This window comes from Phaethon lepturus, unplaced genomic scaffold (assembly GCF_000687285.1).
Source record: "Phaethon lepturus isolate BGI_N335 unplaced genomic scaffold, ASM68728v1 scaffold15966, whole genome shotgun sequence".
NCBI lineage: Eukaryota > Metazoa > Chordata > Aves > Phaethontiformes > Phaethontidae > Phaethon > Phaethon lepturus.
The window spans coordinates 3332-16157 of NW_010547040.1; the positions used below are offsets into that span (position 1 = coordinate 3332).

Here is a 12826-nt window from a genome sequence, read left to right on the forward strand (position 1 = left end):
CATTTTCCTTCTTCTTGGATTGCCGGCTGGGGGAGCTCGTTCTGCCTCACCTCACAGCCAACTTCGGACCGATGTATTTCTGCAAATTACGTCGGATGTAGAAGGGATGACAGACTATGAGACTATGTCTGCTGGCTATCATATACCCCAGATTTCCAGGGAAAGCAAAACTGCGTTATATTTTTCTTTTTAAAATGTCCCAAAGGAAGTCTGCTTTTTTACTGCAGACATAGAGAATAAATGAGAAAGACCTGCTGTCGAGTTTCCTGAGTGTTTTATCTGTTTGAGACAGAAGTGTTGAATCTGGAAAAGAGAGGTCAGTCATATCAGAGGGAGCGATTTATCCATTTGTCTCGGGACAGGGTAAATGGCCCTGTGTGGATGCTGCTCTCTCCCTCCTGTCTGACTGCTTTGATCCTACATGAGCAGGTTTGGGTTAGCAAACACCATCTGGGCATCTCAACCTTTCTATCCCAGATCTCACCGTCTGCATAATTGAGCTGCATGTGTCTCTCTGTCTCCTACCTTCAGAAAGAGCAGCCTGAGGTCCTGAAGTAAGAGGTTCCTAAGAATGGCCCTGCTGTGAGGTTGAAAATGTGGTTGGGATGCTTGAGATGTGGTGGTGGAAAGGCCAGTGACTGTTGGACAGGAAAGCTGGGGTTGAGAGGGAAGGTGTGAACACTCCCATGCTAGGTGCCATTTAATGTCCAGTGGGAAAGTGTTTGTATGATTTTGAGTAATAACTCTGCATTTGTATAATTGCAGCCATCAGCAAAGGATTACTGCGGTTTATGGTAAGAACTGCTTAATAGCTACATCTTTATTTTTGTGAGCAAGATACAGTGATGGGGTAAGGCATACATGGCTGTATGCCTTACCGGGCAGCCTATAGGTACATCCATATGAAGTTACTTCAGTGCCAGCAAGAAAACACTATTCAGTTTTTATAATCTTTTTCTCTCGGCATGGCCCTGCTTCCGCAAGAGGCAGCACAGATGAAAATGGGGGTGAACCCCCATCCGTGTCCATCCTTCCAGGAAGGTGCAGTTCACAGATGTACCATCGTGTGAACCCAGCTTAAGCCAGTCCTGCCCTCCGCATAGCATCTTGGTTCCTTACAGGATCCGTGCTTATTGGCAAGGAGCGGGGGTCGGGAAAGGGCTTTTCCTTCCTCCTTCCCGCCTCGCGGTAGTCTTTGCGCTTCCCATTGCGGAGGAGTCGTCGTGCAGCGCTGTCCCTTTCGCCTCGCCTCTGGCCCTGCCGGCGTGGGACCCCGGAGGCTACGCCGCGCTCTTCTCGCGGCTGAGGGTCTCCACCTCCTTCATCAACCGGAGGCACAGCTCCTCCCGCCACGGCAAGGCCACGCACTGCACGGCCACGGGCCGCCCGGCCCCCCCGGGGCCCCCGCCACAGCCTGCGGCGGGGACACAAGCAGCGAGGGGTTACTCGGGGGGCTCAGACCTCCAGCAGCTTTTGGAAACTTGGTTCAGGCACGTGGCTCACGCTGGAGAGCGGGGAGGTCGCAGGCTGAGCCCTGCCATTCAAGCAGCGTTAGGACGCCGGGGCAGAGGGAAGGCTCCTGCTGTTCTTGTGGTAGAAAGGGTTGCCAAACCTTGGGCAAAGTGTTTAAGACATCCCTCCCACGCGCCCCAGCCAGCTCTGCTTTGAGCTGCCTTGCAGCCAGATCGCTGTTCCTTCAGCGTCCTCACTCCTGCCCCACGCTCCCCTGACAGCCTGCGCCTGGCCAAGGCGTCACGGAGCAGGAGGAGGGTGCAGGGGGCTGTGGCTGTCACAAGGACCTAGTCAAAGCAGCCTTGCTGCATGGCTCCCTTCTGGTTTCATCCTATAATCCAGCCTGGGGGTGCTCCCCCGGTCTCCCCAAAGCTTAGTGACTGATGGTTTTTGGTGCTTAGCAGAAAAGGGATTTGCAAGGGATGTATAAAGAAGTGGTGAGGTTTTTTGCACTGTACCCACGTTGATGGAGACATTTAGGAGCCACTGATTTCAGTGAAACTATTACTTGAACATCCACCATCTGCTCCACCGCTTTCCATGTTGCATACCTGTTTCAGCGTCCGGTCCCAGGGGTCATCACAGCATCCCTGGTAAAGCTTTAGCTCTTCCTCATCAGCTTCTGTCACCGTGCTGACGGGTACAACCCCAGCGGGGAAATTTAAGACATTGTACAACATTGTGGAGGAGATGGCAGCTAAGAGAAGCACAAGAGAGAATGCAGGTAGTCACAGCCTCCTGTCTTCCTTCAAACGTACACATTTTGTGTTCATTGAAGGCCCTGAGAACCAGCTGCTGCTGGGAGGAGACATTGCACAGGGCTGGTCATCTGCAGGTCCAAGTTCTACGGCAAGAAACAACTGTCATCTGATCGCTTCATCCATGTATCTGTCTCCATCTGATCAGACAGCTTTATGGTAGTTATTTTTCCTTCCTAAGTGGGTGGTGAAGCTCCACAGTAGTGGACATTTCTGTCCAGCCTCAACCACTGTGGTTCTCTGCCCCCCCCGCCCCGCCCCGGGAAGGTCCCAAACTCACTGAGGAGTTTCCCGGGGTATCCCGTGGTGAAGGCAGGCCCCAGGACAGGGCACAGTACAACATCCAGTCGGAGTTCCCTCCACCGGGCGATGAACTCGGTGCGGTACGCCTTGGAGAGGAGAGGGGAGATGACATGGAGGCCGTGTCCATGCCTGGAGCATCTCAGCAAGGAGGCTGCAGCAGAGAGCTGTGCTCTTGCCATAAAGCTTCAACTTGTAGCATGATGCCAGAGAGAAAAGTCCTTAAAACATACCTCTATTTGATGGTGATGATTCCACATCTCCTTAAAACATACCTCTATTTGATGGTGATGATTCCACATCTCCTTCACTGACCTGCAAGTGGAAAGGGTAGCAACATTTTTAGGCTTTAAGAGGAGGAAGAATCTCTTAAATAATCCTCCACATTGACAAGCCCCGGTGATTTTAGCAATTACTTAAAACAACACATCTTTCACAATTCGTCCAAAGTTTCCTGGGGCGTTTGGCCAAGCAATTAAGCAACACATGTCTGGAAGTGGTGGAAAGAAAGTTTCTCTTGTGAGCCTGGATTTAGCACTCGTCTCTGCCACAGGCTGCCTGTATGACCTTGTCCACCCAAGTCCCTCAGTCCCTTCAGGATAACACTGGGGGCAGTGAAACACTGGGGAGATGCGTCCCTAAAGGCTGAAGCCGTGCCCAGGATGGAGGGACAGCCCCTCCAGAGAGCAGGTCAGAACCTGCCGTGAACCCAGTTGTCCCCCCAACCCTGGCCACGGACACTTAGAGGAGAGAAGGTGCGGTTCATTTTCACGGGTATCCTTGGGGACGATGCCATCTTACCTCATTCCACCCAAGGCACTCAGATAGTCAGCCAGACGGGGAAACTGGAAAGGCAAAAGTTTCCTGTTAGGGACATGATATGGGGGTGCAGTAACTTGTGCCATCCCGGGAAACCCCTGGTGCCGTCCTGCCTCCGTCCCTGGGGATGCTGCACTGAGGGTGAACGGCGATGATTAAAAATGCTCCTCAAGGTTCTGAATTTACTTTGCTTCCAACTTCTGGTTGTTGGTTCCCAATTTGTTTCTTACAGCCCAATATTTCCTGCTCACAGAGGAATGTGCTGACTTGAACCACATCACCTTTCATTATTTTTGATAAATCAAACATTTTTTAGCTCAGCATCTCACAGAAACAAGACCTCTACAAGCACTTTGATTGCATCCCGCTCACTGCTACCTTTTTGATCCTGTCAGCTGAGAACAACCCAACTGGACAGAGAGGCAGAGAAAATGGAGGATGGAGGAGAGAAGCCCTACAAAAGGATGCTCAGCTGGTGAAAGGCCAGCCCTTATTAATCACTGGGAGTCCCCATGAAGATGTGCTCTTTGGGAGGCCTCCAACACAGGGACAGAGCTTCAACCTCGAGTCCCTCTGCTGCAGTGATCCCAGTGCATGAGTCTGTAGGAAACTGGGCACTGCTAGGTCTAGCATTTGAAGAACCCCTTGCTGTGGGCTCTGCATTAGTCTTTTACAGCTCTTGGCTGGTGCTGGTGAGGCTTTGGAAACTTCACAAAAAATGAGATTTTGGAAAAATCTTGTTTGAAAATTAAAGAAAACCTGTGGCAGATTTCTCTTTAAGAATCTCTGACACTCCCAGGGAAGAGACACATAAAATTCACCAAAGAAGGTGACTGTCAGAAGTGGGCTTCTGACTTACCTGCTTGAAAAATCTACCAATTCCTTTTCAGTTTATAAAGCTGCAATTCATAACCTCTGTGTAGAGACTCTTTAAAGTGCTGTTGCCAAATTCGCAGTTTCTCGCGTTTCAGAAAAAGAGCGGTGTTCTTTCCTTTCATCATCTGGACCTTCCCTGGTCCTAACCTTTCTGCAAGGATTTTCACAGCTTTTCCAAAAATCTGCACCTCAATCTTCAGTCCACCTGAGTAAAAACAGTCTGTGTTCCCTAGTGTAAACTACAAAAAGCCCATGCAACTGAAACTCCAGGAGGAGCTTGCCATGGGTTTGTCTGGTCAGCTGCTTCCTCCTTGATCAGGCACCCTGCCTTCCATCCTTCTTCAGTCCTCAGCTTACTACACCACACATGTGCACACCCTCACACACACACCTCACTAATGAAGAAGAGAAAACTTTTATGGAAGGAAGGACATAACAGAGAAAAGAAGAAGAAGGAGGAAAAAGGGTCAGATGGAATGATGTAGCTGTGGTGCTAAGAACATGGTTTAGTGGTGGACTTGGCAGTGCTAGGTTAATGGTTGGAGCTGATGATCTTAAAGGTCTTTTCCAACTGAAACGATTCTATGATTCCCCTTTGCACTGGATAAATCCCAGCAGGGGTCTAGAAAAGACCTTCCAAAGCGATAGCATGTGCCTTGGCCTGAAATCCCAGTGTTTCCAGTCAAAGGTGTCTCTCGGTACCGTCATGCTTTCAAGCATCTCAGAGCCTTGCTGACACCACTCTGCTTTGAGCCTGAGGCCAGAGACTCACCAGAGGTTTAAGAATCAGAGCCAGCAGCTTCTTCCCCAGCCTTGGGATCTTGCAGGAATTCACCTGTGATTTCAAGCTTGGATCTACGATATCTCCTGTGCTGAGAGATGACAAGAGAAGGGGATCATGCCAGAGAAGCTGTTTGCCCTTTCTCAGAAACCTAAGTGTCTCCTGTTTGGGGTGGGAGAGATGGTCTTGTTTTTCCTGTGCGTTGTGCTCGTGGCCGTGGGAATGGAAGTGTTGCCAGAGGACTCCTACTTACAACAGGTCCAACCAAGCACGGCCTCCATCCGCAAAAAATGTCTTCAAAAACAGTTCAGTCATGACATAGTGGATCCGAGGTGGAGAAAAGGGCACCAGCTGCACCAAAACACAAGATTACGTGGAAGCCTGACTGTGGATATACTTCAAAGGCAGAGCAGCACCTCCCTGGGCTTCACATGCCAACAGAGGCCCTGGTTCAACCCTTTACAGCCCAGGCATGTCCCCATGGGATTATTCCTCCTTGATGGCTGTTTGGCTCAGCTCTGAGATCTCTCCAGAGCTGTTTCATCCTGCATCCTGCTCCAGGCAGTCCCCGAGACAGAAACCTTTCTGTAGGTTTAGACTAGATATTAGGAAAAATTTCTTTACTGAGAGAGTGCTCAAGCACTGGAACAGGCTGTCCAGGGAGGTGGTGGAGTCACCATCACTGGAAGTGTTCAAAAAACGTGTAGACGTGGCTCTTCAGGACACAGTTTAATGGACTTGGTGTTGGGTTGACGGTTGGACTTGATGATCTTAAAGGTCTTCCAGCCCTAATAGTTCTGTGATTCTGTAGAAACTGCACCAGTTCCCTGCCTGTCCCAGCAGAATTGACATCTCTCAGTCACGGACTCACTTTGCTTTGAAGAGCACCACTAGTATGTTTCCACAGGTAGGTCTAGATGAATGGAAAGGTATTTCCCATCCCCTGCCCCTTGTCCCTTTTCCCTCAGCGGTCCAGGAAGGACAGAGGTCTCCATGGGCATTGGGGAGGAAGCAGAAAAATGCCTCTCAGAGCCCTCCTGGGGAAGGACAGACCTAGAAAATGACAGGGCAACCTTCCAGGGTCAATTGCAGCACTTCAGGGATGCTGCTGTCTGGTGTGGACCACAGCCACCAGGAGAGCAGAGGTGGATTCGTTACACCCCTGTCCCCTTGCAGGTACGAGTTTGCTAATTGCTAGTGCTGTTTCCCCATGAGATGCACTGCTACCCTGGGTAGGCGTGTGTCTGCGTTGTGTTACGCGGCTGTAGTAACTTCATCTCATACCTCTGGTAGGTCATTTATACCACAGCTGGGCTTGGGAGTTAACGCCTGGTTTCCGAAGGGTGATTTCAGCAGCAAGGAGCAAAGCTGGGGACCCCCTGGGGAGGGGAGCGCGGGGTGGTTGTGCTCACCTGGTGCCCGGCTGCCTGCAGAGCCTCCCTGGTTTCCCGCACCGCCCGCCGCATGCAGGGGGGCAGCGGGAAGTAGCCGTCTGTGTCGTAGTACCCGACGCGCAGAGGAGCGGAGCTGGAGTACACCTGGAGCAAAGAGCCACCAGCTAAGCATTTCCAACCCTGCTGGGGGTAGGACTGCCCCCACGCTGAAGCCCACTGCAGAAGGGGACAAAAGCTCCAGATGTTAGGGAGTAACTACTTTTCTGGTTTGCTGCTTATAGTTTCCATAGGTTACCCTTCTCAAATGTCCATCCCCATCTTTTCCTCCAGCTTCCCCTTCATCCCTCCCTCCAGACGCAGCACAGCCACTCAAGACCAGTACATTCAACCATTGCTGGTTGATGGAGGTGGAAAAACCTCCTAAAGTTTATTTGCTGCAGGGGCAAACGAAATGCCCTCAGTCAAGAGATTTGCCGCAGGAGTTCCTGATTCTGTCTTGTCTTCCCCAAAAAATCTCCAGCTTTTTGCTCCTGGTGTTGCCTTCCTCCCCACGCTTTTCTGGGGTCTCTCAATCTGATAAGCTACATGCCAACTGAGAAGGCAGAAAGGTTAACTATTCATTAACCTACTTTTTTCACATAATTATGAATTGTGCCCTTAAAGACAGCTAACAAGTTACTGGAAACCAGTACTGTAAAGATAACTGGACCCTTAAAGACTGCATACATTGTGCGTGCAGCACTCTCAAAAGAACCAGTGCTTGCTGTCTTAGGGACTCACCTCCTCATCAAAGGGGATGGGGGGCACAGTGGGGTCCAGCCAGAACATCTCCTGGCAGAGCAGCGCCTTCATGCACAGGGCCAGGCTGTCCACGTCCCTCGCCATCGGCCCCAGCGCACAAGGAACTGGAGTGAGATGAGAGCAGACGTCCACATTAAGCAAACGGGTGTGCCAAACACTGGTCCACCCCTCTGCACGGCCACGTTGGCTGCAAGGGGTGATCAGGCAATGAGGTGGGATGTTTCGGATGGACTCTGGACAGATCTTGGTTGTCTCAGGCTTTCCTCAGGCCTAGAGGAGGACATAGGACTCTTCACAGCATATAAGAAAAGCAATTAAAAATTCATGTACCTGCCAGGATCCCATTAACTGGGGCACTCGCTCCGGACAGGCTGTGGGAAAAGAAAAAGTATATTGACATTTTGGTAATGGTGAGATATTCCCAATACATTTCAATAGCATAGTGGGGTCTTCAGTTCAGGACCCGAACCAGAAGGAAATTATTAAAAGTATTTGATTTGTGTAATGTGAAACAGAAAATTTTGGTCAAAATGAAAAAAAAACAAACCAAACCAAACCCCAACACATCTTAGTTTTGGTTTAACCAAAATGTCCCATTTTGGCATTATTTAACCACTTGAGCCCCCTTTTCCTTTTAATTCCAGGCCAGATTTACAACGAAAACATGGTCCTTTCCCCACGAAACCCAACAATGCTGCATCTTGGGAGAGGTTTTGAGCAAAGCAAGCCAGCCTTTAAGAAACTGTCCTTTCTTTCCCCCCCCAAGTCCTCACTGAGTACCTTGCCCCATCTGCTGAGTTTGACAGGCTCTTTGCAGGGTGGGAAGGGCAGACCCCAGCACCTACCTGAGCCTTTCGGCCGTGGGTTTGAGCCCGCACAGCCCGCAGAAGCTGGACGGCAGGCGGATGCTGCCACCGATGTCCGAGCCGATGCCCAGGATGGAGCCTCCCCCTGCGATCAGAGCTCCCTCCCCTCCTGAGGAGCCCCCGGGGCTCTTCTGGTGGTTGAAGGGGTTGAAGGTCTGGCCGAAGATGGGATTGCTGCAGTCATAGCTGAGAAGAAGAAAACCAGCAAGCAGGATGTCAGGAACAGCCTAACGCCTTGAGTTTGTTGGCTGACCCTTACAGTGAGCTTATGTGGCATAGCCAACCCCATCCTTCCATTCTGTGAATCCCTTGGGACACAGCTCATTCCCATGAGCCTCCACTCTCTCTCCCATGCACAAGTGCACTTGATTTCTCTTATGTCGTGGTAGGTTTATTTTCCTCTTAATCTTATCTGAAAGCTATTTCCAGTTGAACTGAGATTGTTGGCAGTTGATGGAAGAGAGACTCATCCAGGCAATGTCTCAGGATACAGGAGGGACCCTGTCCCTGGGCCTACAGGCTGGGTTTTAGCTTCAGGAGCACAACCAGAGGAAAGATTTCTAATGAATGATGTATGTTACTTGAACAGGGACTGCGGCACGTTGGTCATTGCAAATGGGATGGCCCCCTGGCTCTTCAAAACCTTGACGAGGACACTGTCTTCCTGCACCGGCGTGCCCAGGCATTGCACAAGCCCACAGGTCGACAGATGTCCCTGCAGAGAGGAGAAGTGACAATGGACATGGTCAGCACAGTTCCCCTGCAGACTGATGATGATCAGTCCCCATCATCATCCCCTGATGATCTCCCCTGCAGATCATCACCAAAGGATGATCTGGTGTCCCCTTTGGTGGGTGGTGGGTACTAACCCGCTCCTTTGTGAGCGCTTGCATGAAGGGCCGAGGACTCCCTTTCCTTCCATCCTTGGCAGAGAGCTGCCAAGCACTTACAGCGCTAGGGCTTCTCATGAAGCTCTCCTTGCTCTTTTCCATGCTATTTCTCTCCCCTGACCCAGATGTAACTCCATAGGTGCACTACGTCAAGATCAAATGCAGTGTCCTGCTGTCCAAGTGGCTACCAGTGGATGTTCAGGGAGGGACTATACACTCCAGGCAAACACAGCGTGATTCTTTTTCTGTTAGCGTTGGTGTGTGGGGCTTGCTTTGAGCTGAGAGCCTTCTTAATTGTATTGGTACATTAACATGGAGGAGACTGCCTAACAAGTTCAGCTTGGGAGCGTGTGGTCAATCCTCATCAGGGCTTGTCTGTGAGGGGGTCCCTGGTGTGCCTCATGCACAGGCTCTTGGCTAAGGGGCTCAGTGGCCAGGCTACAGCACAACAGGGGTCCAAGGTTAAGGTTCCTGCTACTAATGACTTTCTAGAAGCTAAGCCATGTTCTTATCCCTGATACTGCAGACCTCTGAGTAGAAGTCTGAGTTATGGCCCAAACAACCACGTAGCCTAGCCTGTGCTGTCTCACATACCAGAGAAGAAATCATTTGTGTGTGTAACTATTCACCCCTTGCTTTTTTGCTAATGGAGGCTTTTAACTGCCATGAGATGTGGGGCCACAGGCTCAGACCCAGCCAGGCTTTCTGTGGTGTAAGCAGGGAGGGATAGGGCCCTCCCCCATTCTCTGTGTCCCACCGCTTCACCACCCAGCCCAGCTCACGATGGAACACTTCACGGGCACAAAGAGAAGCACCTTGTGGCCGATGTGATCCTTGATGCTGACAGGGACGCCATAGAGCAGACCTTTCTCCTTCTGCTGTTGTATGTCCTGGAGCTGCTCCTCACACTCTGGGATAAAATGTCGCAAGCAGTTTGTCTGCTGGGTCACTTCCAGGGCCTGTGCCAGACACGTGGAGGAATAGGTGTTAGTTAAGAGCAGCATCGTTACACAGCTGCATTCAGTAGCTACCTGGATCTTCAAAACAAGGGCTAGTGGCTTGGCGTGAATGGTAACCCCCTCCCCAGAGCACCCCAGCTCAAGCCATCTCAAAGGACTGTCCAGTGATGGGTCTGACCAAGGAGACAGAGATCCCTCCCTTTTCATAGGTTTCTCTTGATATCTGCTATATTAAAAACTTGTCATAATCACCAGCTCCAACAAGTCTTCTCAGCCACCAGCCCACACACCGTGGCACGGAGAACATAAGTAAGTGATATGCTCATCACACTGTGGACAGGCACTCACCTTCTCTAAGTAGGTGTAGAGGACAGTCCTGGGGGACAGAGACCCTTCCCGCAGTCTCCCAGTGAGTTCCAGCAGTGGCAGGGACAGAACGGCATCCGTCTGGACATGGGGCACCTGCAAGGGGAAGATGAAGGGGATGCCAGGACAGCAGCTCCAGTTGCCCTTTCCCTCAGAGGAGATGTCTCTTGAGTTTTGCCAACTTTATCAACAGAGCTTGCTGGAAAGGTGGAACCTGCATGTGGGAGTTCAGACCTTGAGCTGCTGTTTCATCCTGAGTTTGGATGTAATGAACACGACGCAAACACAGGAGCCCAGCTGTCTCTGAAGGTGTAGAAGAGCTGCATGCATCCGCTGCAGCAGAGGACAAGGCAACGCTTCACATCAGAGCCCTCCTCCTGGCACTGTAGGACTTACTCACTGACCAAGAAGTACCCTCAGCTGAGCAAACACTAGCCTGGGCAGAAGGTACCAAAGTCCTTGCACACAAGTCCCAGGCTGGCCCTTAACCCCTCAGAAGGGGTACAGGCACTGTGAGTCAGCCCAGTCTGAGGACAAACATCTAATAGCTCCAGCCCAGGAAACTGCAAAGGTGTCAGTAGGGACTCACAGCTGAGTAAGGTCTGCTCAGGTGAAGACGACTGGCAGTTCTAAGTGCCACCAGCTTTTTTTTTTTTTAAGGTTTTATATGATATTTATAGAAATATATATATATTTAAGAAAAAGGTTGCAAAGATTTGTAGCTGGTTGCTTTACCTCCAGGTACATTACTTGTGTAAACATAAGCTGGTTTAACCAGTACCTACTCAGAAGTGAATGGGCCAGGAAGGAAAGATGGTTAGAAATGAGTGTTGCAGTAGGAATTCAGGGCCACATCTATGCTGGCTGGGTGCCTGCCTCATTCATCCCCATGTCGTGTCCTGGTTGCTCCCAGGGGACACTGAATGCCCTGTGCTTCATTAGCGTTAAGTTAGGCCAAGCATCTTCTGGGCAGCCTGCTGGGCCAGGAGGTCTCAGTTGCTGGGAACCCCAGTGAAAGATTTGAAAAGTCTCCGAGGGCCATCCAGAAGCCAGGTTTTAGTGACAAAGATATAGGGGTGTGGACAGATGTGTAAACTTAGACTTAGGAAGAGCAAAAGGCTTTCTCGCTTGTACCCATAGAGGTAAGAGACATTTCTAGATCCCAAAAGAACTGGGATTTGGATCAATGAAGATCCAATGCTTCATCACCTGTGTCGACCAAAACCTCTTCCCAGTGAGTAATTCACGTCTCCCTGGCTGTAGACTCCCACAGCATCTCGTCCAGCTCAAGAGCAGTGATCTCCCTTCCTCCCAAGGCAGCATTTCCTCTTGTTGAGGGCTGCTGGCACATCTCCCCTGGACTCCTCATTATAAAGATATGGAGGCATGAGCTGGAAGGAGGAGCTGAAGAACAACATCAGCAGACACCCCGGTGGGACTCAGACCCCTGAGAAGGACGGGTTACCTGCTCCCTGAACTGCTGCACAGCCTTTGCCATTTTCTTCAAACCCTCATCCCGGGTCCTCCGAGCCTCTTCCATTTTCTTCTGGATCTGCCTTTTGCCCAGCCATTTCCAGACCACCACGGCTGCCGCCGAGCCGCAGAGCAGGGCAAGGACAGCAGAAGGATCCACCTCCTGCTCTGGCAGGACCCGTCTCAGCTGTTGCTGGATCATAACGTGGCCTTCTGGTCTCCGGGGATGGAGCGAGAAAGAAAAGCAAGGCAGGAGCAGGAGACTTTCCCTGCGTCCCCAGACCCGTCTGTCCTCGCAGCACCACTGCCACGGGTCAGCAAATAGGTTGTAAGTCCAAAGCTGACCCCTGCAAAGCTGCCTTCAGTGGAGAATGATTGACTGGGAAATGGAAAAGGTGAAGTTTGGACAGTGAACCTTGGGGCGTCAGGTTTACAGGGGCTTTCTGGACTGCGGGAAGTTCTCTGCTGGGGAGGAAGGGCTGTGGGATCAGCTGAACAAAAGAGGCAAGGAAATAGCTGCTCTCCCACTTCCTGCGTAGCCTGAGAGGACAATGGGAGAAGGGGAAAAAACAGCTTGAAATGACAAGATTTCCCTGCACGGGCATGGGGAATGCTATGACGAGAGGATGAATAGCTGTGGGGTGCTCACTCGCTCACCAAATCCCTTAGCCTGTGCTGCTCCCATGGTGGCCAGAGGCTGCTTCAGGAGGCCGGTGGATCGGGCTCAGCACTGCCTTGATGTCTGCATGCACCAGAAGGAGAGGCCGTTCCACCCCATGACGGAGCGCGCTGGTATTGCCTTGGGAGTGGAAAATCCCACAGGGTTGCAGGCCAGAAGCAAACTATTTCCAACAGACACTGGGACAGCTAGTGTGTGAGGTCTTTCCAGCACAGATGCCTCTCACTACAAGCACACAAGAACCATGCACTGAGCTGAAGGCAGCAACCCAGCCAACATCAGCCCCAAATCAAATGCCATGGTCTGTTTGTGATCCACTGATTTTGGGTGGTGGGTCCTCCTACGGGTCCCA

General features: G+C 51.2%; 2 protein-coding genes across 2 annotated transcripts in view; one reads left to right on the forward strand and one right to left on the reverse strand.

Moving 5' to 3' along the window:
* The window catches only part of NSUN4 (NOP2/Sun domain family, member 4), a gene marked incomplete at its 5' end in the record, with an annotated part of 2937 nt that extends 2836 nt beyond the window's left edge, over window positions 1–101 (forward strand). The window contains 1 exon segment of the mRNA XM_010289524.1: window positions 1–101. This exon segment is cut by the window's left edge and continues 31 nt beyond it. Coding sequence (XP_010287826.1) covers window positions 1–101 — 101 coding nt within the window.
* Window positions 102–1280: 1179 nt separating this feature from the next.
* FAAH (fatty acid amide hydrolase) lies at window positions 1281–11997 on the reverse strand. Its single transcript, XM_010289523.1, has 15 exons — window positions 11788–11997; window positions 10305–10418; window positions 9813–9956; window positions 8689–8822; window positions 8087–8293; window positions 7572–7612; window positions 7221–7345; window positions 6459–6584; window positions 5300–5397; window positions 5038–5137; window positions 3372–3415; window positions 2846–2885; window positions 2551–2659; window positions 2045–2209; window positions 1281–1414 (listed from the first exon to the last, which is right to left on the reverse strand). The coding sequence occupies exons 1-15, from the start codon at window positions 11995–11997 to the stop codon at window positions 1281–1283; spliced, it is 1791 nt and encodes a 596-aa protein (XP_010287825.1).
* Window positions 11998–12826: the final 829 nt, after the last annotated feature.